Source organism: Dermochelys coriacea, chromosome 3 (genome assembly GCF_009764565.3).
Source record: "Dermochelys coriacea isolate rDerCor1 chromosome 3, rDerCor1.pri.v4, whole genome shotgun sequence".
NCBI classification, from domain to species: domain Eukaryota; kingdom Metazoa; phylum Chordata; order Testudines; family Dermochelyidae; genus Dermochelys; species Dermochelys coriacea.
In genome coordinates this window covers 106852033-106877692 of record NC_050070.1, presented here as the reverse complement: position 1 = coordinate 106877692, position 25660 = coordinate 106852033, and the positions used below count along the sequence as shown (strand labels likewise).

At 43.2% G+C, this 25660-nt stretch overlaps 2 protein-coding genes and 1 long non-coding RNA gene across 18 annotated transcripts in view; 2 read left to right on the top strand and 1 right to left on the bottom strand.

Moving 5' to 3' along the window:
- Positions 1-9346, top strand: part of NHSL1 (NHS like 1) — a 278563-nt gene extending 269217 nt beyond the window's left edge. For all 16 annotated transcript variants that reach the window (XM_043511087.1, XM_043511091.1, XM_043511075.1 and 13 more), the window contains one exon: positions 227-9346. In XM_043511087.1, coding sequence (XP_043367022.1) covers positions 227-953 — 727 coding nt within the window. In that variant the 3' untranslated portion in view covers positions 954-9346. The remainder of the gene's footprint in view (positions 1-226) is intronic.
- The window catches only part of HEBP2 (heme binding protein 2), a 26648-nt gene extending 5678 nt beyond the window's left edge, over positions 1-20970 (bottom strand). The window contains 8 exon segments of the mRNA XM_038393680.2: positions 11433-11529; positions 13042-13081; positions 13084-13128; positions 13131-13211; positions 17432-17460; positions 17462-17565; positions 20307-20379; positions 20803-20970. Coding sequence (XP_038249608.2) covers positions 11433-11529; positions 13042-13081; positions 13084-13128; positions 13131-13211; positions 17432-17460; positions 17462-17565; positions 20307-20379; positions 20803-20834 — 501 coding nt within the window. The 5' untranslated portion in view covers positions 20835-20970.
- The window catches only part of LOC119852492, a 23541-nt gene continuing 12731 nt past the window's right edge, over positions 14851-25660 (top strand). The window contains exon 1 of the long non-coding RNA XR_005291670.2: positions 14851-15333. This is a non-coding gene — a long non-coding RNA (uncharacterized LOC119852492). The remainder of the gene's footprint in view (positions 15334-25660) is intronic.

Below are 25660 nucleotides of genomic sequence, written 5' to 3'. Positions count from 1 at the left end.
TATTCCTATTCTGAGGAATAAGAATAGTGGATTTGTCTCTGACTCCTTTATGCCTCAAAAATCTGTTTTAATATATGCAAAGGTTAGGTGGTGTCATTATTTATACTTCCTAGGTTGTTCCCCTCTCTGTTTAATGGTAACTTGCTGTCCTGCTTATTAGTTTGTTGAATAGACTTCCTCGTTTATTTGGGGGGAAAATGTTTTATTTTTATATTTAAAATCTCAGATCCAAAAGGAAAGTCCTTGGCCGCAAAGATTCTGAAGATGACCACACCCGCAACCATTCTCCTTCGCCCCCAGTAACACCCACTGGTGCTTCTCCAAATCTAGCTTCCCTCAAGCACGCAGGATCAATTCAGAGAAGCATTCGTAAGAGCAGCACCAGCAACGATAACTTCAAAGCCCTGCTGCTAAAGAAAGGGAGCCGCTCAGACACCAGTTCCCGCATGTCAGCAGCAGAAATGCTGAAGAATACAGATCCGAGGTTTCACCGAACAAAGTCAGACTCCGCCCTGGAGTTCCCTGACAGCCCTGCGAGCTGTTCACCCAGCAAGAACAAAAGGGCCCAGGAAGAATGGGCCAAGAGCGAAGGCCTGATGCCAAGGAGTATGTCTTTTTCCAACACTAGGTATGGCAGGTCGCGAACACCACCCTCTGCTGCCAGCAGCAAGTACAACGTCCGGAACCGTATCCAGAGCAGCCCCATGACTGTTATTAGTGAGGGAGATGGAGAAGCAGTTGAACCAGCAGAGATCCGTAGGACTTTAAAAGAGCAGCAAGAGAGCCAGCTTGATGTGTTTGACAGTGATGAAATGGACATTAATGAGTTTCCGTATGCTGAGGAGGCTGGTTCCAATGAGACCAAGGCTTTAACTCACCTAGACTTAATGACTCAACTCATAAAGCCAAATGCTTCAAAGAAGTGTCTAAGCCCTTCAGACGAAAAAAGTTAAGAAGGGAGGACAAAGGCATTTGGTATTAGTCTTTTAGATGGTATATAGAATGAGTAAGCAACAGATCCCAGGAGAAAGCCCAGTCCAGAACAGTTTATTTTGCTGAGCATTTATTACATGAACTTCATATGTGCGTTGAATGCTGGAGCACTGATTGCTCTGCATGGTTGGGCTGGGTAGGGTAAGGCTTGCTTTGAGTAGGTGGTCTGTGACTTTAAAGAAAGTAACAGTTGAACTTTTTCATAAGCCTTAAAGGTCCTGTCTGAGGGAGTCTCCTCAGATCCATTGGGGTGTGAATTTTTTGAGACTTTTTGATTGTGGGAGTAAAATTTAGAGTAAATTTGAAAAGAAGATGGGAGGCTTCTGTGGTACAAAGGGGCAGTTGCTTTAAAGGTATTCTATTTCTGAGGCTTGGGAAGTGGATGAGATGCGTGGCCTGTTGGAGGTAGCAGGGCTAGTGCTGCACAGCTTCTTTTTTGTGTGTGCGCCTGTTAATTTAAGCATGTCATATTAATGTAAGAAGATCAATAGATTATGAATTGGTGTAGGTACATTTTTCCAGAGGAAAATAAAAAATTTTTAAACCTAACACAGGAGAGTGGGCACAGTTGTAATACAGTACTAGCTGCTGTGCAGCCGTAGTGACAGTCATACACACACTCTCATTTCCAAGTGAATTGCTTACTTGATTGGAAATTGAGTGATCCCTTAGGAGATGAAATAACAGGATGCATATTTGTAAAGAGAACGTAAGCAAATAATAGGAAAATGGGAGAGGAATATGCAATACACTGCCAGATTCGGAAAGTTTCAGGTGTCTGAAATGAAATTAATCACAAAACATGAATTTGAGAGTTTTTGCACCATAGAGTAGTGGTGGAGCCTTTCCATTTAAATTAAACATGGGGGTTACATTTTGCCAGAAGTTTTTCTTCCATTTATCAAAATGGGAAGACTTCTTATAACTTTCATCACTTGAAATGTCAAATACTTGCTAACTTCTGGTTACCAAAGAGTAAGTTAGTTATTTTCCTTTTTGATTTGCCTGCAGTATTTCTATTTTTAGAAGAAAAAAAATTTTAGCAAGGTTTGTTTTATTTTATTGTATATTTTACTGGTGGTAATAAAAGTGTTTAATGGTTTTCATTTGTAAAGAAAATAGTTGATTAAAACTGAAACATTGGCTGGAGTTTTTGATTCATAGTAGGAAGGAAGCTTTGAATTTTGAAAAGGATTTTTGCATCATTTGATGGTTTATGCAGTTTTTATATTGATTGTAAATAATGGGTTGTTAAATACCTTTTGATCTTCCCACTTTAGAATTTATACATTTTTAGACTGCTTTAAGAAGAAACACTCGCTTTGTAGATTATTTATTTTAGTGAAATATGCTTGTAATCCCTTTCTTCAATCCCTTATTTGTTAGTAATGTAAATTTCCGGGGCCTTCACTTAACTCTTCCCTTCAAAAGAGGGGGATGATGACAATGCTGTGACTCTGCTTAAATAAAACAAGGCTGCCAATTGCTATCTTGTCTTTTGAATTGATAACATCTGACAAGTTGCAGTCAACATTTTGTGCTCTTGTATAGAAAACCATGCATCTAACTACAGTACTAACATCCTGTTCATATAGTGAAACTTACCAAAAATTGTTCGATGCCACTAAAGTGCATCTCTTCATCCCATTTTTACATATATTTTGGGACAAACCCAATTGCAATGAATAGGCCTAAAGAAATCCTAACTCATCTCCAATCTCCACCCCATACTGTTTACTATATAATTTTCTCAGATGTTACTGTTCCTCGCTTCTTTGCTATTGGTCCCAGGGAACTAGAGATCTTGAAGCAGCAGATGAGGGGTTAAATCAGTGGGAGCCAGTTTGCCCATAATATGGGCTCCGCAGTTCTGCATGTTTAAATCCCTGGAATACTGGAACTGTGAAAAGCAAACTTCCTATGCTTCAAATATGTGGAGCAGATGAAAATACCAGATATATGCATTTGATTATTGGAACCAAGTGAAAACTAATTCAGCTAAACAACATTTAAAATAATTAATACCGAGCTGAGCTATTTACAGCTATAAAGACACATTGCAAAAAAAAAAAAAAAAAAAATGCACAAGTACTACATGTTGAATAAAAGTTGTAATAAAGGGGAATCACGCATGGTTATCATTTTTCTTCCTACGCCAATCAAATATTAAATGTAGAGCTCCATATTTTCATGTAACAATTAGCACTTACATTTTCAAAACGCTGCACAAATGTTAACTAATCTCGTAACACCATCTTGAGAGGGAGGTAATTATTCCCATTTTGCAGATGGGAGACTAAAGGGCCTGATGCTTCAAGTGTGTAAGTACATGTAGGAACTGAATTCAGTGGGTCTATTCGCATCTGTGGTTGCAGGATCAGGCTCGAAGGCAAATGCCCAAACCACTCAGCAACTCAATGGCAGATCTGGTATATAAATAAGAACTTAAGGCTGGAAACCACAAACTCCTTTGTTCAGTGACAGGTCCATAGTTAAGGTTGAGTTGAATTTTGCATATGCATTTTGACAAAAATAACATATGACAATATGATTTATCAAAACAGATACAATACCCAATTCCACTGTTCAGAGGTATCTAATTCGGAACTAGAAAAAGGAGAAATCAATGAATCAGGTGGTTGCTATAGGAACACACTTCATTCAATGTAAGGCTTATATAGTAGAATATATTCTAATCAGATTATAGACATGTTTGTTCCAAGTAGTGCCTCTGGATCTGGTGATGTCCTCTGTCTTCAGTCCCTGTACCTCCTCAGTCAGTAATCTGTACTGAATTTTCTGATATGTACGCAACTACTCCTCGGCAATATATTCTTAGGCCAGGTCTAATTTTGTCCACATAGTAATGTTGAGTAGGGATGTGGGTTCTTTTACATATCTATGCTAGCATTTTATTTCACTAACCAAACTGGTAGAAGCAACAGCAGCAAAAGTACATTTTTGCCTGTATATGCTCTGTCTCCATTAGGAGGATTTTGGTGATATAGCTCTATTGCTATGACTTTTGAAATGTAGACTAGGCCTTAGAAAATCTCCACTAACCATATCCAGGGAGTTGGAAGGGAGAAAATGCAACCCTCAGCCCTATGCAACTAAACAAAGATTTTTCATCCAAATCCTTCATTTAGTGTTACTGTTGGAAGGCTTGTTTGCATATCCTCCAACTAGTTGTTTGACTGTTGATATGAGTCAGAAATGATTACTGAATCTACTTAGCTATGATATGATTTTCAGTTTTCCTCCTCTTTGCTCACTTGCTTTTCAATTCCACTGAGTATTTCTCTCAAGTTTGCTCTTTATTAACTAATTTTATACTTCTTTAGCTCTGACAACAGTATTTCTGTATTGGATTTTCAGTATATATACTCTACAACACATGAGCACAGTGACTCCAAGAGCAAAATGCAACTTGAGTCCACAACATTTATTTATAACTAAGGCTAAGTTTTTGTCACAGATATTTTTAATAAAAGTCATGGACAGGTCACCGGAAATAAACAGAAATTCACGGCAGCCCCTGACTTTCACTAAGAATATCCCTGACAAAAGGAGTAGGTGGGTTCAGCACCCACTGCTGCTGGGGCTCCCGGGTCCCCCACCGATGCAGTGTATGGGAGCTCTGGGGTCCCCTCACCCCGGGCAGCTGGTAGCTACAGGGCCTTCCAGCTGCTGGCTGCAGCAGCAGCTGTAGGGAGTCCCCGCTGCCTGCTGCGACAGGACAGCTACGCGGGGTCGTCCACCCGCCGCAGCTGGGCAGCTGCACAGGGTCTGCTTACCGCCTGGGCAGTTGCTGGGTCCCCCCCTCACCAGGTTGGGGGTTGGGAGCTGTGAGGGCAGGCCTGGCTGGGAACTCCAGCCCCAGGGCAAAAAATGTCAGGAGGCCAATGGAAATTACGTATTTCATGACATAACTGTAGCCTTATTTATAACATACACAAAACTGACATGATCCTTTTCAAACATAGGGTATGGATGCTCTGCTCCAATAAGTTTATCGTCTAGGCAAGACGAAGACTAATCAAGGGCCAATAGCTCAGATTCAGAAGGAGGTGGAGGTTATTGATTATAAGAAGTTAGGGAAGGATTTCTGGAATACGTGGATTTGAAGGAGGGGAGACTGTGTTTGACAGATAAGAATGTAGACTGTTCCAAACATAGGGAGCGCATGAGACAAGGCACAGAGCCTAAAGTGACAGGAGAGAAGTAGTACAGAGTATTGAGTGAGAACAGAATAAAAGAGGGGGAAATGAGAGCAAGATGTAAATGTGTGCAAGATTGTGTATCACCCTGAAGACGACAAGAAGCTTGAAATTAATACCATAAGAGACAGGAAGCCAATGCATGGATTATATGAAGGCTGGGGAATGATTCAGTCAGAGCAGTGGCAAAGGAAAATTCTTTTAGCAGCAGGGTTTTTATGGACTGCAGGGGGAAGAGCAAGGAGGCCAGAGGGAGAAAGGTAGTTAAAGCCAAAGTTGGTGAAGGCATGGGAATCCGTTTTAGAAGAGAGGAAAGGGCAGATTCTGGCGATATTAAAGGAGAAGAAATGACAGGATGTAGCGAGATATGATGAGTCAGGGAGGAGAGAGAAGTCAAAGATGACATGGTTATGAATCTGAGACGCAGGTAGGATAGCAGAGTTGTCAGTCATGGAAAGGAGGCGTTGGAGAGGAGCGAGGATGGAAGTTCACTTTTGGAAAGAGTGCATTTGTGATGGGATAGCGAAATGCTATATAGGCAACTTGAGATTCAATGATATGTGGAGGGGAAAAAAAATCAGGTAGAGAAGATTTGGGACCTGTATGTATCCAAGTGGGGATTGAAACTCTCAGATGAGGTCAGGGGGACAGTAAATGTTAGGGGGGGAAAAGAAGTGGCCAATGATAGAATTTTAAGGGAGACAAATAGAAAGGAGAGTGGAAAGACGAAGAGCACAGAGTTGTGGAAGCCAAGAGGGGCAAAGCAGGGAAGAAAGGTAAACAGTGTGAAAGGCATTACATAGTTCAAAAAGAATGATTGAGACAGAACCCATGGATTTATCTAGGTGAAGGTCATTAGTGTCCTTGGGCAGGGCAGTTTCAGTGCAGAGGAAAGAGCAGAAGCTAGAGGAGAGGAGAGGAGATAAAGGATAAAGTTGAAGAGGGATGTAAATGCAACCTGACTAGATACTGCACTAGTATATGGAGGGTAAGATAGAGTGAAGGTGGAATCAAATTTTCTCCACCTTCCTCCCCCAAGATGGGGAGGGGAGGGAAACAAAAGCATGCTTAAAAGCACAAAGGAAGGGGAGGGTGGAAAGAGAGCTATTAAAAATAAAGGAGACAGAGAATCAAAGGAAGTTTTGGATGTAGGAACATATCAAAAGGACAAAATGAGGGGTTAGGAGCAGATAGAAGAGAGACCTCAGACTTGGAAATTGCTACAGAGGAGAGGAAGGGAAGAGTTTGACTCTATTAGGAAAATGCATTCTATGGCAACTTGCATGTAGCTGTAAGATGAAGATAAAACTAACTAACAGCAATCTTTTTTTGCTTGTGAGGCAAACAATTTAGACTCATCTCTGAAGGAGGAGAAGTGTAGGCAAATATTATGGTGGTTTATGTTTTTCTAATAAAATGAATAGGAAGTCATAAAGTCACTTAGCTCCTCTTCCCTGACTGCTTATATGTCTGTCTCTTGTAAGGCAGACACATCTTGCCCATTTTTTATAATTAGCGATTGCAAGTCCCTTCAAGCTGCCAGTCATGCTAACTTAATGAACAGATACCACTAATTAATTGCTTTCCTTGAAAGAGGCAAGATTTCCTGCCAAGTCCCAACTGTAGGCCTTGTCTATTCCAGTTTGATTAAATTAATTATAATTAACCCAGTGCAAATCCTCTAATGTAGAGTTACACAAACCAGTTTGATTGTCCTTTAAATCAGTTTAGCTTGACTAATTTAAAATCAATTTATTAAACCTATGCAACGTTTCCTGTTTTGATAAGGTTTTACTCTTGTAAGTTTTCCAAATTCCTTTAACCACCAGCCCACATGAATTTATAGATAGAGGTCCACTTCCCAAACTTCTAAAATATATGGAGTAGCCATCTATAATGTGATCAGGACAACAGTAATGGCAAAAGTTAATCCCTCCATGCTCCACTGATTTTCCACCTGAACAAATATAGGTTAAGCAGACATCAATGGCACCTCACACAGAAACAACAAGAGGGATATCCTGGTGGTGGCAATTGTACTCCTCAACACTGTTTTGAGTGAAGACAGGCTATTCTGTCCATGCGTAACATAATTGTGTAGTGAACATGCATGTCTTCTCTGGTATGCTTTGGATAACGCAAGCTTCTGCAGAGCCATCTTTTGCATGACCACCACTACCACTCACTTCTTTAACATAAGTTAGTGCCCCATTCCATCTAGTTACAAATTTAAAACTAATTGCATAAGATTATTAAACCTGGAAAATTCCTCAACACAAAACTTTAACTAAAACCCAATTAAGACTGCTGTGTAGCAATGTACTTAACTATTCTGTCCTTTTACGTAACTGAAGCACTTATAAAAGACTTGAATAGTTGGAGCATTTTAAGTTTGTCTGCCCATGTTATACCTTTACAAAACATATTTGTTTATGAAGCGCCTATTTCATCATTATACAACCTTAACTTTGATCCAAAATTAATAGTATTCTTTCATAGTCAATACAGCAAATTCTTCTGAGAGAAACAGGATAAGTCTGTTGGTTCTATCATATTAAGAGCACTATTAACACTAGATCATACTGGACCTTAGAAAAGGATAGTGGAACATGATAGTGGCCACTCTGGGAACTATAAACTCTGGGAACTGTGCCAGCTGACTCGAGGCAAGGGGCTGATTAATTGCAGTGCAGATGTTTGGGCTTGGACTGCAGCCTGCGCCCTACAACCCTGTGAGGTGGGAGGGTCCCAGAGCTCAGACTGCAGCCCAAACACCTACATCACAATTAAACAGCCCTTTATCCCAAGTCAGCTCAGAGAGCTCAAGCCCCATGAGCCTGACTCAGTTGACCTGTGCAAGCCACAGGTATCTAATTGCAGGGTAGACGTATTCTTTATGTTCAGAATCTGAATTAATATATGCTGAACAAAGATGATGGTAAAGGTCGAAGTTTCAGGTAATTTATTGCTCTGAAGGAGAGTAAATAATTTTCTAGCACTCCATTATACAATAAGTACATTTCATTCACATAAATTACTTAGGCACTTTGTTGATAAACATTCCAATGACTTTTTTCAAACAATCTTTTGGGGCCCAGTGAAGTCAGTGGCAAAATTCCATTAATTTCAGTGGGAGATCAGGCCCTTTACCAGCAAATTCCAATCTGTGTAGAGAATATCCCACCATATAGTTCCTTTCCTCTGTAATACTACCCTGATTGAACCAGACTTTAGAACTGTATTAGACAGCAGAAATCCTAACTACTGTAGAACCAAGATAGGAAAATAAATCAAGCAAAAGATATAGGTTTAAAAAGTATGTACTTATAAATTGGATCTAAAATTTATACCTCAGATTAATTTTTAATAAAAGCCTGAAATTACTGTGTCTGTGGCAATAACAATTTTAGGAACACTAAAAAGCTCAGGAAACTCAGAAATTTAAATTGAAAGAAAAAACCTTATAGCAAACAAGAAGTGAAACAAAATAGGCTTATCTGATCTGATCTCTCTGCAAATAAATAAATAAATAATGCAGCCGCAACAATCCCTTGCTATTATCTTCTGTTGTCTCCTGCCCAATCCCCTTTTCTACCATGGCCTCTTCATTGTCAGTCTAATATAGATTGTAAACTCCTCAGGGCAGAATTTAAGACTTCTAATTTGCTTGGAAAGGACCCTGTACAAGCATAGTGTTAAACAAATATATGTTATTTTACTTTAAGTGAAATTAACTTCTGGAACAACTATTCATTTTTTAAAATGTGAGAGCATGAAGATTCTGGGGTTAGAGGGTGCTTCTAGTTCCATGCAGCTACTTTTTATGTCCGTTTAGAAGCAGGTTTGATGGATTCTAAAGCCAATCCTAATCAGCTCTCCTAAAACAGGAGATTGCAACAATGTGTCGACTTAAGGATGGTGAATTGCCTTATGTACTTTTGCTAATTTGGATTGATAATCTAGTCAAAGGAAAAAGTCAATGCATCAGTAGTCACCATGAAAATATATATCAATCCTAGTGTAAAAACTAAAGGTAACAATTGAAATTACTTGAATATACTAACACTTGGTATATAAGTGCCTGGACTAGTACCATAAAGCAAACAATGTATTTCAAAAGGCAAATGTTGGAGGCTTTGAGGCTAAAAATACCCATACCTTGATAGTAATACTTTGGTTATGTTGTATCACTATATACTCTAGCAAGTGTAAAGCTGTTACCATATGATGGCTGTTCAGTGGCCAACAAGAAATGCGTAAGTGGTCTCGGCTGAACTTGCAGTGAAGAAACATCCACAATTCGCAGGTGCCAACATAATAATTCTCAGTACCAGGCATCCTTGCTGGCAGACTTGGCACAGAGGCCCGGGATTAAATAGACAAGGGGATTAGTCAGGCATTGGCAGGGTAGTACAGAGTAGTTTGCCCTGCACTGGGGAGAGATGACTTGCTGTCCTTGCTGCTGCCCATACAGCAACTATCATAAGCACTAAATTAAGGTTTATAAAAATGGACTGGCAGTCCAGTGCTGGCACACTATATACTGTCAAAGTTCAAACTCAGCTGTTCCAGTCAACAGCCTGTTTGATCTCTATGGGCAAGAATCTGAGTAGCCCAAGGTGAGCTGAACTTAAGTTTTACTTACATTTTACAGCAAAACCTCCCTAGTGTGGCAGACTGGAAATACCATAGCAACTACATTCATTTTTAAAAGTTGATTAAATTAAACATGAAAGCAAAAATTGAGACAGTTGCCCTTTTTCATATCTTAGGTTGCATTTGTTCCCCTTTCAGCTTTTTCTTTTGACAATCCAATTGTACTATAGATAAGCCCATTAGCAGGATGACTGCCTAGGAAGAAGTACTGCGGAAAGGGATCTGGGGGTCATAGTGGATCACAAGCTAAATATGAGTCAACAGTGTAACACTGTTGCAAAAAAAAAACAAAAAAACCCCACAAACTTAATTCTGGGATGTATTAGCAGGTGTGTTGTAAGCAAGACACGAAGTAATTCTTCCGCTCTACTCTGCACTGATTAGGCCTCAACTCGAGTTCTGTGTCCAGTTCTGGGTGCCACATGTCAGGAAAGATGTGGACAAATTGGAGAAAGTCCAGAGAAGAGCAACAAAAATGATTAAAGCTCTAGAAAACATGACCTATGAGGGAAGATTGAAAAAATTGGGTTTATTTAGTCTGGAAAAGAGAAGACTGAGAGGAGACATGATAACAGTTTAAGTATATAAAAGGTTGTTACAAGGAGAAGGGAAAAAAAATTGTACTTAACCTCTGAGGATAGGACAAGAAGCAATGGGCTTAAACTGCAGCAAGGGTGGTTTAGGTTGGATATTAGGAAAAACATCCTGTCAGGGTGGTTAAGCACTGGCATAAATTGCCTAGAGAGCTTGTGGAATCTCCATCATTGGGGATTTTTAAGAGCAGGTTGGACAAACATCTGTCAGGGACGGTCTAGATAATGCTTAGTCCTGCCTTGAGTGCAGGGGACGGGATTAGATGACTTCTCAAGGTCCCTTCCAGTTCTATGATAGTTAATATTGATATTTAAACTGTCGTCTTTGAGGTAATAACCCACTGAGATGACTGAGGCCGTTCAAACCTCTTAGTTACTGTTTTTCTGCTGGTTGCAGACAAAGACACTAAGTTCTTGTTTTCTACACAACCACTGCAGATACAGACTTTCTTTAAAAAAAATAAAAGCTTATTGTGAAGCGCAGTTCTGTGGTGAGGGATAGGTTCTGCAGTAAAGAGTGTAGCCACAGAATACATAGGAAGAGTTCCTTGTGTTATGCTGTAGCAACCTCTCTGGGTGTGTGCTAAATTGCAATTACAGATTTTAAAGGGAGGAAAATAGGGAACATGGTGTGAAGTGGAAGGAACAGGAAAACATTCATGGCTTTCTACTCTAACTGAAAGTGTGATCAGTCTCGTACCATTGACAGAATGGGGGAAATTGTACTGTCATTCTAGAAGAGGCACATTTGAAATCTGATAGATTATAATCTGTCTATATGTTAAAAACAATTACATACAATTCCCAGGCCAAAAAAAAAAAGTCTGAATAAACTGAACTTCTGTCTCTAAAGAAAGCATTTTGTTTCCTATTCTTGATTGCTGGGGTTTTCATTTCTCTTGATGAGCCATATCTCATTGTGTCTATTAAGTAATTTAAAAGGCCTGTCATAGCCAGCAGTATAATAGACCTTTTCCCCAAACACTTTCCCATCCCGCTTCAAATTTTCTGCTAGTGTCAGTAGTTCTTCTTGGTTCTTTGTGGCACTGAAATATCCTCCAAAGGACCTGTCAATAATAATAAACAGCAAGAGAACATGAAGAAAGATCATCACTGATAAATCTAAGCTTGTTCTCTATGCAGCTTGTCTAAATCCAGCAAGGATCAGTCGTCATTTTTTGAAACCATATAGTCCAATCCTTTCAGGGACTGTTCCCTACAGCCCATTTTCTAGTACTTTGTCCAGTTTCGTTTGTTTCAAATGATGAAGCTTCTGCAACTTCCTTTAAGATAATTTCACAGTAACAGACGTTACCAATGGAAAAATGGGGTATCTTCAGGCCTGTATGAGAGCTGTTCCTCTTGGCACAAAACTAGTAAAATGTATGACCACATGCCTTATTTTGCACTTGTAAAGGGTGTTGTCTTGATGTCCTGAGAGTGCCACTGTGAAAACCAAAATTCCAAGGAACGTGGCTTTGAACACCTAGGATTAATGTTCAAGAACAGAGATGGATAGATGGGACACTTTTCCCAGCACTCATTTAAATTTTCTTTTTCAGAAGTTTGTAACAATGGAAAAATACTACCTGAAGCTTACATAGAAAATGAAGTTAGTTACTTTATGCTTGAAAGTTAACTTTGTCTTAGAACAACTTGTTTTGGTTTAGAATTGGCTGTGGGGAAATTCATCAATTAACATTTTGCTGTATACTTGAACATTTATCTTAACTATTTTAAACTGGGAAAAGTAGTATTTTTTCCAATCCCATGTCTTTCACAATGTTTTCATTAATATACAGTAAAATATAATTTTTTTAAAAAGAATGCAAGATGATTTCCATCTCAGGATGTTCAACACAATATTTTCAGGACATGTGACTTCTGTATACTAATTATACTTACTGGGATCATGTGAAAAAGGTTCTGAGAATACAGAGATTTGGATTGAATTAGAGGCTAGTACAGTGGTCCCCAAACTGTGGGGCACGTCATGGAGGAATGTTCGCCAGTGTGGGAAGGAGAGGGAGAAGAGTGCGGCAGGGCCTGGGCCAGTCCCCATGCGGGGGTGGGAAAGGAGCGCCACCCAGCCCTGCTCTGCTCTGCTCCCAGCTCTGCTTTGGCCCTGACCAAAGCTGCGGCTCAGCATCTGGCCACAGACCCCATAGTGGCCTGGCCAGGGCTCTGTTCCCAGCTCCAGCCTCACTCCCAGCCCCAGCCCCCTTACTCCTGTCCATGCCCCACTCCCAGCCCCAGCTCCCAGGGGGTGGGGTGGGGTGGACAAAGGTATGGGGGGGCAAGACCATGAAAAGTTTGGGGACCCCATGGCTAGTATAAAGTGAAATACTCATTCAATAAAGCATGTGCATGCACCATCTTATTCATCAACTGATTGCCACAAGGTGGCAGCCACAGTTTAGCTGAAGTCTATCACATTGCATTGCTATATTTTTAGCAAGTGTCAGGACTTACCTCTTCTTTTGAGGACTAAAAACATTTTTGATCATATATAAGCTGTCTTGTGCACACAGATTTACAATCTGTACTTTGCAGAGTTGCAGTAGTTAGTTAATATGTACCTGACAAACACAGTCATTTCTGGTCTGTTTTCAATGAAACATCTGACTCAGATGGATCAGCTTGATGATCAGATGGTATATAAAAAAGAGACTAATAGTGGACTTGCAGAATGGACCTGCACCAGGTTCCACGTGGTATGTTACTGGAGCTGTCATCTCCATCTTCATCCCTATCAGAGGCAAATAAGCAACAGCTCACGGCTTTGTCACAAATATCAGGTCAGATAATGTAGAGTGTCAAGAAAGAGAACATATTGGTGGCTTTATCAGAGGTTGCCTTTGATTTATATTTAATAAAAGGTAGTTTTAATTCATACGTGTTTTTTTCCATTGTTGCACTGTATTAGGATTATCTTGTCTGCTTGTAACAATTTTTAAAGGAAATGCATAAGGACAAATTTCTGTTCGTATGCAGTAGATCCCTTTGTCTCGATTGTTGACATTCCACTACCACAGACCAAACTTTTTAAGCCTTGCAGCGGCATGTAGGGTACATATAGCTAAGTGCTGCAGTGATAGGTAGGCTGCATCCATGCTGTGAAAGGCTCTAGCAGAGGGGAGGCAGCAGTGAAAGGCTCCTGCACCTTTCCCCACCGCCTCCCTCTGGGGATCCTTTCCCTACCAGGGTCTTTCCCCACTGCTGGAGCCTTTCTCTGGGGCAGGAAAAGGCTCTGGCAGTGGGGAGGCAGCAGGCCCCTACACTAAAAACAGCAGTGTATACAAGGGAGGCATGGGTTGGGTGTGCAGAGAACCACGTAGGGTACATAGCCTAAGGCTTTTGGTGCGTATCTACTTGCCTAAGCAGTGCCTCACCATCTACACTGCTCTTTAAACCTGCTGGGGTTGTGCAACATCTATACTCTACATGTTGCTGTGTGTCTACATTGCAGTTGGAAGCAAACCTCCAGGCCAGCCAGATACTTGAGCTATCATACTAAAAATAATTGTGTTGCCGTTGTGGCTCTGGTTCAGGCTTGGGTCCCGCTAGGCTTGAGCTCAGGTGGCTAGACCAAGTGATCACAGGAGCCACAATGTCCACACAGCTATTTTTAGCATGCTAGCATCAGCCTCTCTATCCAGGCTGGGAGGCCTGCTCCCAGCTGCAGTGTATACATGCCCACAGTCTTGGGCTATTCAATACTTGCTATCGAAAGGTTATCTTGAAGACAGCTTTTTTTTTTTTTAAGCTCAAAATTGAAAAAAGACTTATGCAGTACAAAACACGATGAAGCCTACCTTTTTTTCTTTTTTAGAGGACCACAGTCAAGTAGTTTTAGGTTCAAAGTTTATTAACTTAAACTTAACTCATCGTTTGGTAGGAAATGTCCTCTGTACTCTGGCTGTTTTATACAAATCAACTGCAGCTGCCCTGAAAGTGAGCACCATCAGCTATATCTGACCTTTGTATAGGTTCTGTGCTGCGAGCAAAATAATTTGTAACGATCAAAAATAAGCTACATGTCCATCACTGATGAATGCCCCAAAATAACAGTGGGGAAGAGGAACGTTCGGCACATCAGTGGTTTCAAACTAATTTCCAGGTTCTAAAGTCACATGAACCAGCTCACACAGCTTTGATGTACCAGTATGCATTGCCTGGGACACTTCAGCATCTGCTGAAACCAGCCTACTGGAGAGGATTTTGTTTTTGGTTATAAAGGCCTGGTTGTGGGAAGTTTCTCTCTCAAGGGGGTATAAGTTTTGAGAAATATCCCTGTGATGGGGTTCTCTCCCCACCAGGTCTGGAGGGTTGAAGTGGCTAGGCAGGCCAATTAGCTCCCCAGGCTGCACCTGAAGGAGACAGGGAGCAGGCCACTAATTGGAAATGGGCTCAGCTGGGCAGGAACAGGAGGGGCCTGTATAAAGCCCAAGAGCTGTGAGCAGTAAGGGGCTTATAAGGAAGTAGTCTACTATCACTCCCTGGGAGGAGGGCGCTTAGGCTGGTAAACCCAGAAGGGGGGGGAGTTAGATGAGTAGGGAAAAGGCCAGGGATAGGACTGTACAGATCTTGGCTTTTGTTATAGGGTCCCTAGGCTTCTACCCAATGTAGAGGGTAGAGCAGAGTTCCCCCTACTAGCCACTGTGAAGTCACCACTTGGAGAGGACAGCTGGTCTGGAAGGAATTTGAATTCCCCAGATGGGGAGGACCTTAGTGACCTGGCTGGAGGACCAAGCCATGAACAGAAAGCTGCAGCTTCAGGAGTGACAGGGGCTGCAGCGTGAAAGAAACCAGGCCAGAGACAAGGGCAGCACCTGGAAAGAGGTAGTCACCAGGAGGAGATGCTACTAGAAGTGAGTACACCCTGTGATTATCACCTTATATCTTAAAGAAAGCCACTTACCTTCCTCCACCTTGGCTCTTCTTCTAGTGGAACACTGTGGTATTGTGAATGGAATAAGTGGATTTGAAAGGGCTTTTGAAGTGGGGGGGGGAGAAAGGGGCAGGGTAAACTTAGAAGCATTCACGTGCTGAATGGTTTCAGAGTAGCAGCCGTGTTAGTCTGTATTCGCAAAAAGAAAAGGAGTACTTGTGGCACCTTAGAGATTAATAAATTTGTTAGTCTCTAAGGTGCCACAAGTACTCCTTTTCTTCATGTGCTGAATGCTTCTCTTCCCTGCTGCTGTTAGGAGTATTCAGGGTGTTGGATATTTTTAAAGCCATAAGCACATCTCCTCTCGGCTATCCTGACTTCTAAAAGGCCACACTACTATGTTGGCTTTTATGCCTTATGACGGTGGTTCTCAAACTTTTGTATTGATGACTCCTTTTACATAGCAAGCCTCTGAGTGCAACCCACCCCCTTATAAATTAAAAACACATTTAAGCAGCTTGCTAAATAAAAAGACAAATGATATAATTTTTTATGAATTTACTATTCATACTTTTACCCAGAATTAACCACTAACACCAACAAATATTTACTTTGGAAAAAAATTACAATTCTTAGTGCATGTGATGGGGTATCTACCCCACACAAAACCTGAAGAGGTAAGGCAGGCCAATTAACTTTATTAGGCTGCACCTGAAAGGAAGCCAGGGACTGATGGTTGATGAAGCCCAGCTGGGGGAGGAACTAGGCTAGGCTTATAAAGAAGGGAAGCTGATGGTAAGAGACTGCTACAAGGAGGCGCTCTGCTGTCTAAAGAAGGGTGTTATGGCAGCTTGGGGAGACAGTAAAACTAGGATCCTGCCTTGGACTACAGAATCTGACAATATGATGGGGCGGAGTAGCCCCAGAGAGAACTTCCCAGGAGCAGAAGCTGGGGAAGTAAACTAGGAAAGAGCCCAGGGAAATAGCAACAAAGTCAGAGCTTGAGTATACCATGGCTGCTAGGCAGAGGGTCCCTGGGCTGGAACCTGAGGCAGTGGATAGGCCTGGGTTCTCCTGCTGGCCACTGGGAAAGTGGCACTTACTTGGCAGTGGATCAGAAGGCTGAGACAGCTTGTCCAGTGCATCTTCATTATCTGAAAAAGAGAAGACTCTAGTAACCTGGCCAGAGGGCCAAGTCTCCAAGAAGAAGTAACCTGTTTCTACTGAGACCCCTTTTTGCTTGCTTGCCCTATGGTGTATCAGCCCAGGCAGAGCTCATCCCCAGACACTACCACAATGAGGTGCCCAGTGATAAGTAAACCCCATGATAGGGCATAACATGTTTAAAATGCTTTGTCACTTATTATTTACCCTTTCAATAGCTTAAAATACAAATATATTCAGCCATCAATAGCAATCAATCAGAAGCCAAGCTTATAGGGGACAGGAGTCCCTGGTAGCATAAGGATATTTAGTATTTGATCTATTCCAGATGCCATTTAAATGATTAACTTTTCCTATACCGACTACTAAGAGATTTAATAAAGCCCCTTTAAATGCTGCTGCTTGCAATTTAGGTACTAAGGAAGACACTTTGTGTTAAGGAAGTGTTTCCTAACGTGTACAGTGTGCATCCACCTGGGTGGAGTGAGGGACTATTTGCAAGATGAGTGTGCACAAAGACCAACTGGCCTCCAGAGTCTTTAAAAAACAAACAAAAAACCCTCACTGTTAACTTTCAAAACTAAAGAGTGTTTCTTAACTAATAGAGACCTTTCCCTGAGTCTGCACAGAGCCTGAAATAATGGCTGCTAACACAGATGGTACTTTAATTGTCCACATTAACTATTTCACTGCTCAAAGCAGAAGGAAATCTATATCATAACCACCAGCATTCCCAAAGTCAGGTGTGGAAGGAGCACAAAAGACGAGTGGAGATGTATGCATTGAGAGGTATACCCTTTGCCATCACATAGGGTTCCTGAGTGACGGGACTGGCTTTCCTTTCCTGAAAGTGCTCAGCTTTCAAAAGTTTAGAAACACTGAATTATTGAGCAGTATAGTCCAGAGCATCTTACCTTTCTCATTCTTGCCCTGAATATAGTCAGAGCTTCATGAAGCCAGTGCTAACAGCTGAATCATAGTCCATTGATTTAACAGGAGCGGCAACCCATTTAGCTGGTTCATACTGCCGGACTTCATAATCTGAAGCCTGTAAACAACCAAAAAAAAAAAAACTATCAAGAATAGCACTTCACACGAGCATCAGAGCATAAGTGATTAGGCATTCACAGAAACAAAACTCATTCGTTTTTACACCACAGGCTTAGCATTGGTATTTCTTTCCTTATCTAACTTTTTTTTTAAAGGGGGAGGAGCATTAACCAGCCTGACACTGCTGGAGAAAATGATTAGGTACTAGATAGTAGGAACAGAGAGCCCAACTATTGCTCAAAGCGTGGAACAGTGTTGCAGGTCAAGTTCAGATCAAAACATGAAGTTTTTATTTTTTTTTTAAAAAGTCAGGAAATATATGGAAGTTTTTCCTGTGTTGATTTATCCAAGTTGCACATTACTGTAATGGTAAAGAACACAAAGGGAATAAAACAGTGGTTCTCAAACTTTTGAACTGGTGACCCCTTTCCATAGCAAGACTGAATGTGACTTCCCCCCCATTTATAAATTAAAAACACTTATATTTTACACTTATAAATGCTGGAGACAAAGTGGGGTCTGGGCTGGAAGCTGACAGCTCGTGATCCCCCCCATGTAATAACCTCACAACCCTCGCTTTGAGAACCTCTGGAATAGAGCTTTTTTACTATTATAACTAAAACCCAAGATTACCATAACAATTTTAATCTTCCTTTGTTTTAGTCTGACAGCACTTTGTGAAAGAAAAAAAGAATAAATTTCCCCTGGTGGTTTGTGTGGGACTTTGACTCAGTCAAAAAAGAAAATTATAAAAAAAAAAGCATTAAAGGAAAACCATCACTTTTTTTTTTAAAACAGTCTAACAAGTAATGTAGTCTAGTGTGCAATGTGAGTAAGTCAAAAATAGTATGAAGTTAATAACTTTTGGGGGGAAAGTCACTTACCAGATACCATTAATATATTGATCAGAAATTCACAAACTTTTTTCTGTGACCCACATCTTACTATAGTACTTCTCATGGCTCACTTCCCCTCAAACACCTGGACCACCTCAGAATGATCTCTGTGACAACTGCACTGATTACTTGAATTGCAAAGTAACCGCTATTTGACATAAAACTTTCTGCTATTGATCAGCCAGTCCATTGAAACAGCCATAAAGTTTTCAGTGGACCACGCATCGAAGTTTGACAGTCTTTGCCTTACACTATTAAGGGGGAAAACCATAAACAATCTAAGGCTGTGATTTCACAAATACATGCATAATTTTTCTCACTGAAGTAGTCCTCTTGTCTTCAGTGGGACTACTCATAAAAGTTACACACTTGTATACATGTTTGGAGGACCAGAGCTTAATTTACTTATCAGGAACTCTGGAGATTTGGTTCAATTCCTATATTGCTCACTGACTTCCCATAGTACACTGGGCAAACCACTTACTGTCTCTGCCCCTTAGTTTTCTTATCTGTAAAACAGGTTTAGTACCGCTGTACCTTACAGGGATATTGAAGATAATTCATTAATATCTGAGGTTCTCAGAGCTTGTACAGAAAAACAGTTAATGCATGGCAGGCTGGACCGTAAAATTACCTTGCACACAGCAAGCTACTGCTAACTCACTGTCTATGAAGACCCTGCTGCTGCACACCAAAAACACCCTAGTATGCTTTGATCTACACTGCCATGAAACACGAGTAGTTCAATGTGCACTAGGGAACGTCTAATGCACAGCAAGAGAGTCCACATGGAAACTTGGTGCATGGCATGCTAGTGGAAGGTAGATTTACATGCTAGTCTGTGCACTAACCGTTCATCTTCTAGACAAGCTTTCAGACATTACAATAATGGGAAGCAATACAAGTATACTGTATATTTTTGTTGACCAAACTGCAACACAAAATATAAACTCCTCAATTTCATCTTTTCCAACTCTAGTCACAGTAGGATTGCAAATCCAGAGCAAAGGAAGTGTAAACAGCTATTTTATTTGCCTTTACAAGAATTCTGTAGAAGTAGTTCTACTGACTTTTAGGTTTAGGAAACCTCTGTTTACACAATTTTGATAAGCCTAAGTCAACCTGACTGTGTACTTAATGTGGCTACAGCAACCTTAAGTTCTGCGTTTATTTGCATTTTATTTTAAACATGCAAGATTGTTGTTGCCTTTAGATTAGTTTTCTGTATCTTATTTCATCCTAGGGGAATAGCTAGCTAGTTGTGACACCATGGAGATTATTGGTTTGCATGTGGAAACAAACACCCCAGAACTATAGCATTGCATAACTTTTTTTTATGCAAGTCACCATGTCATAGCTACTGCAAAAACCTACCTACTGCACTGTGGTATCTTGTACCTCTCTAGTGAGCAGGAAATAACTTAAAATTCCTGTCCACGTTGACTTCTGCACTTCCCCTTTGCCCCCACTTTCCACAATGATCATCCCAAGCTGAAGATGAGCCATTTAGGATGTTAGGATCATTAGCCATGTAGCCCATTATGATCGGCTTCTCTCATCTTTTATATAAAGCAGCCCACAGAGCGCCAACTGTTCTAGCAACATGAAGTCCTGCAGTTTGACTTTTTTTTTTTTTTTTAAATCACACTTATTTCCTCTGCTCTCCTAAGCTCTAGTGCTAAAGTGCTTTAACTCAAGCTCCCTGCCATGCCCCCTATTTTGCAGAGACCTAAGCCTGGCATTTTTTGACCAGAAAGGAAGGCAAATAAAATGAGTGAGAAATGGGGTGTTCTAGCACAGACAGCAGGCCCCCTCTTCTTCTTTTTGCTAAGAGGAATTTCACCTGGCTTGGTACCGCTGTCCACTTAGGCAGCTCCAGCCTGGAGGCCAGAGCTCGTTTGTTGGGCTTCAGCATCCTGGGGAAATTAAAGCAGAGCGAAGTTAGGAGGGCCTTCTCTAGCCCCTCTCTCCTTGAGCCCCACCTAGGGTGATCAGATGTCCTGATTTTATAGGGACAGTCCTGATATTTGGGGCTTTATCTTAATAGGTGCCTATAACCCCCCGACCTGCTGTCCCGATTTTTTTTTTCTACACTTGCTGTCTGGCCACCCTACCCCCCCACCCGCTGCAGGGCACTCGGCCCCCTCTGTGCACCTCACCCACCCACCCAGCCGTGGCGGGAGGGCTGGGGTTCGCTCAGCATCTCTCTCTCCCTCCATCCCGGGGCCGGGCCAGCCCAGCACCGTCCCTCTTCCTCACCTGCCCCCAGCCACCCACCCTAGGGAAGCACAAACTGTCTGCCGGAGCCTGCCATAACCCCCGGAGCTGGGCACACCCACCGCACGCTGGGGAGCGGGCCTTGCACCAGCATGCTGCCCCCGCTACGGCGGGCAGCCCCGGGGCCAGCTGCGAACGGCCCCTCCCCCAGCCAGGCGCGTCGCGGGGCCTCCCGCAGCGCTGTGCCCCCCGCTGCTCCAGGCAGCTTGCGAGCGGCGGCTGCACCGGGCTAAGCCGGGTGGGCGGATCTAAGGGCCGGGCCGAAAGCGGGGAGGGGGCGGGGCGGGCGGGCGTTATGAAAGGGCGCGGGGGGAGGCCCCGAGCGGTGATGGGGCTGTAGAGGAGCCCGACTCTCGCAGCCAGATCCCCGCTCGCCGCAGCAGGGCGAGGGAGTAAACGGCGGCTTTACTAGGGCCGTGCGCAGAAACAGGCCAGCCGGTGGGGTTACCCTGAGCGTTAGTAACGGGAGGGTTTCCGAGCCGGGCTGACGCTGCTGCAGAGACGCCTCTGTCCCGGCGAGGCTGGGGGGGGGGGGTTCTCTAGCGCCATCGCCTTCACTGGCAATCCCCCTGAAGCCCACGTCGCCCGGCAGACCGTCCACCCCCAGGCTGGGCCCCCTTCTGACTCCCATGTCAAATGGAAAAGGAGGACTTGTGGCACCTTAGAGACTAACACATTTATTAGAGCAGAAGCTTTCCTGAGCTACAGCTCGCTTCATCTTTCCACCAAATGCATCCGATGAAGTGGGCTGTAGCTCAGGAAAGCTTCTGCTCTAATAAATGTGTTAGTCTCTAAGGAGCCACAAGTCCTCCTTTTCTTTCTGCGAATACAGACTAACACGGCGGCTACTCTGAAACCTGCCATGTCAAATGGCGTCTCTGGCAGCCTTTCAAATAAGAATGGCTCCTTCTCTGGCTATTTCGGCGCCCCGGATCCCTTCACGCCCATCCCAGAGGAGCGCGGTCTGGGCAGATGCATCACTTAGGAGCACCCGTTTGTATCCCGACACCTTCCCCCAGCCCAGGGCCGAGCGGCCTCGCGCGGCCAACTTTCTAATCCCACCAATCCAAATGCCCCGGCCCCGCCCCTTCCCGGGGCCCCGCCCCCACGCGCTATATTCCTGCTCCCTCTTCTCCCCCCCCCGCCCGCACTCACTTTCACTTGGCTAGAGCAGGGGGAGGGGGGAGGAGAGGGGGTGCGGGCTCTCGGGTGGAGCCGGGCATGATGGGTTCAGGGGGAGGAAGGGGGCTCTGGGCCGAGGCAGGGAGGAAGGGGGGGCTCCTGGTTTGGGGGGGCCTCGGGCAGGAGGTTGGGGCATAGGCTTACCTCGGGCGGCTCCCGGTCAGTGGCGCGCTAAGGCAGGTCGCCGGCCTGCCCCGCCACCATGCTGCACGTGCCCCGTCCTGGGGGGCAGGAGGCTCCAGGCGCTGCTTGTGCCCGCAGGCACCAGCTCCCATTGGCTGGTTCCCGGCCAATGGGAGTGCAGAGCCGCTGCTCGGGTTGGGGCAGCGTGTGGAGCTCCCCTGCCTAGAAGATGGCCCGGCCGGCAGCTTTTGGGGCGCAGCACGGTGCCAACCAGGACAGCTAGGGACTAACCTGCCTTAGTACCGCCCACCGGACTTTTAATGGCCCCCTCAGCGGTGCTGAACAGAGCTGCCAGGGGCCCTTTTTGACCGGATATTCCAGACGAAAACCAGACATCCTAGACGTGCGCAGGAATTAAAATTTCACTGCCTTTGGAGGAGCATGTTAAACACGCGCATTATTCACATCACACCATGTCGACACATGCACATACATCATAATGCATAGAAATAAACAGCCATACGTTCACCATTTCAACAAACATTCATGCCCCACGGAGCCATCTGAATAAATGCATCCAGGAGTACTTGGCCCTGGCAGGGAGAGAGAGAGAGAGAGAGAAAGCTGTCAGCTCCTCCCACCCTTGCCACCTTGGCCTGGGGGGCAGGGGAGAGCTCGGTGACCCTGCTCATAGGTGCCAATTTCTGCTGGCGCTGGTGGGTGCTCGACTCACCTCTGCCTCCCCCAGCCCGAGTCTCCCTCTGCCCTTCCCCTGACCCACACCCATTCCAACCCCTTCCCCAAAGTCTCCGCCACCTCCCCTCAGCACGCTCCTCCCCCCTCCCTTCCAGAGCTTGTTACGCTGCAAAACAGCTGTTTTGTGGCGGCAAGCACTGGGAAGAGAAGGACACGGCACGCTCAGGAGAGGAGGCAAAGAGTTATTTGGATTCTTGGCAGAACATCTGATCTCATGTATTTCGTTTTCGACCAGTTCATTTTTAATCCAGCTTGACTACTTTTCACATTCAGATCTTTAAGCATTCTCTCAAGCTGGGCTGTATTTTTGGCTATCAGCACTATATCATCTGCGAACCTGAGATGGTTTAGCCGTTCGCCGTTGATATTAATCCCGCCTTTCAAGTCTGCTTGTCGAAAAACCAATTCAGGACAGGCTGTGAATAATTTTGGTGAAACTGTATCTCCTTGTTTCACACTCCCCTCCGAATCCCCATCGAGAAAGGTATCGAACAGCAATATGTCCATGCTGCAGCCAGAGTTCACTTCCTTTAGTAGTGTGATATATTTCATGCTGATACCCTGTTCTGAAAGAGCTTCAAGAACAGCGTTTGTCTTTATGCTGTCAAACGCCTTCTCGTAATCCATGAAGGCAATGCACAAAGGGAACTTGTATTCCCCTGAATGCTCTAGTAGTTGGTTTAGAGTGAAGATGTAGTCTATTATGCGTGAGTTTTATTATATAAAACTCAAGTGAGCTTTTTGTGTTGCACCTGCCCAATGCTTTAGCCCCCAACTCTGTGATTTTTTTGACTGAGACATTGGTAGATGGCTTGGTGGATGAGGGATTTTCTGAGTAGCAGTCCAAGTACCTGGTCATAACAAAAGATTTAATGTGGTTTTGGAGTAGTAAAAATAGTCATGGAGCAACTTGGACAATTTTTATGAGAAATATGCCAGCTGAAGGTTTGAACACACAGAGCTGTCTGCTTGAATATTTGAGTTATCTGTGACTTATAAGTGGCACTTGTCTTCAGCATCTGATGTCTCAGTTCAAGAGTGTGTACCTGTTGTAAATAAATTAGGTAAGAATATTAGATATTTAAGGTCAGAAGGGACTCTTTTAATCCTCTACTCTAACCTCCTGAATAACACAGGCCACAGAATTTCATCCAATAATTTCTGCATCAAGCCATAACTTGAGCCAGAGTATATCTTTTAAAGAAAAATCCAGTCTTGCTTATAGTCTTCGAGTGCTGGAGTATGTCCCACCACTCCTGGTAAGTTGTTCCGATGGGTTAATTACCCTCACTGTTGTGGTGTGTGTTTGTTTTTAAAGTACCTGTGTACTTATGTCAACTTATTTCTTTCCCAACAAGGAAATATTCCTGGAATCAAAATCGCCCTGACTTTCAGAAACTGGAACAATATATTAAGGGTGGGTGGGTGGTGAATTTAGAACTCCTGGATGATGCTGAAAGATAGTCCTGGAAAGTGAAGTCTCCTGTGTATCTTACAACAAAGGGAATGGCAGTGTAAACTTTCCACACTTCTCTTGCCAAAGTGTTTTAACTTTCATAAGGAAGGAGTAAGAGTGATGACTTCTGTCAAGGTTTCTTCCCCATTCTGAACTCTAGGGTACAAATGTGGGGACCTGCATGAAAAATCCCCTAAGCTTATTTTTACCATGTTAGGTTAAAACTTCCCCAAGTTACAAACTATTTTACCTTTTGCCCTTGGACTTTATTGCTGCCACCACCAAGCGTCTAACAAATATATAACAAGGAAAGAGCCCGCTTGGAAACGTCTTTCCCCCCAAAATCCTCCCAAACCCTACACCCCCTTTCCTGGGGAAGGCTTGATAAAAATCCTCACCAATTTGCATAGGTGAACACAGACCCAAACCCTTGGATCTAAAGAACAATGAAAAAGCAATCAGGTTCTTGAAAGAAGAATTTTAATTGAAGAAAAATTAAAAGAATCACCTCTGTAAAATCAGGAAGGGAAATACCTTACAGGGTAATCAGATTCAAAACATAGAGAATCCGTCTAGGCAAAACCTTAAGTTACAAAAAGACACAAAAACAGGAATATACATTCCATTCAGCACAGCTTATTTTATCAGCCATTTAAACAAAACAAAAAGAAAAGGAGTACTTGTGGCATCTTAGAGACTAACAAATTTATTAGAGCATAAGCTTTCGTGAGCTACAGCTCACTTCATCGGAAATGCATCCGATGAAGTGAGCTGTAGCTCACGAAAGCTTATGCTCTAATAAATTTGTTAGTCTCTAAGATGCCACAAGTACTCCTTTTCTTTTTGCGAATACAGACTAACACGGCTGCTACTCTTAAACAAAACAGAATCTAACGCATATCTAACTAGATTGCTTATTAGCCCTTTACAGGAGTTCTGACCTGCATTCCTGCTCTGGTCTGGGCAAAAGCAACACACAGACGGAGAGAACCCTTTGTCCCCCCCCCCCCCCCATCCAGCTTTGAAAGTATCTTGTCTCCTCGTTGGTCATTTTGGTCAGGTGCCAGCGAGGTTATCCTAGCTTCTTAACCCTTTACAGGTGAAAGGGTTTTTTTCCTCTGGCCAGGAGGGATTTAAAGGTGGTTAGCCTTCCCTTTATATTTGACAACTTCTGACTTTTGGTGCTGGATCCTCCAGTTACTAAGGCCACTTTCAAGTGGCCTTAAAACAGCTGGAAATAACCAGAGAGAATTTCCCTTGTGTACACAAACTATCTGCTAACATAAAGCTGGTAGAAATGTCTCTGCTGCCTCTTGCATCAGCCACCCTCATGCACTTGGCATAAGGTGAGAAAGGGGCATGTCCAGGATGGGGAGGGGTGCCCTGATCTTCCACTGGTGGAA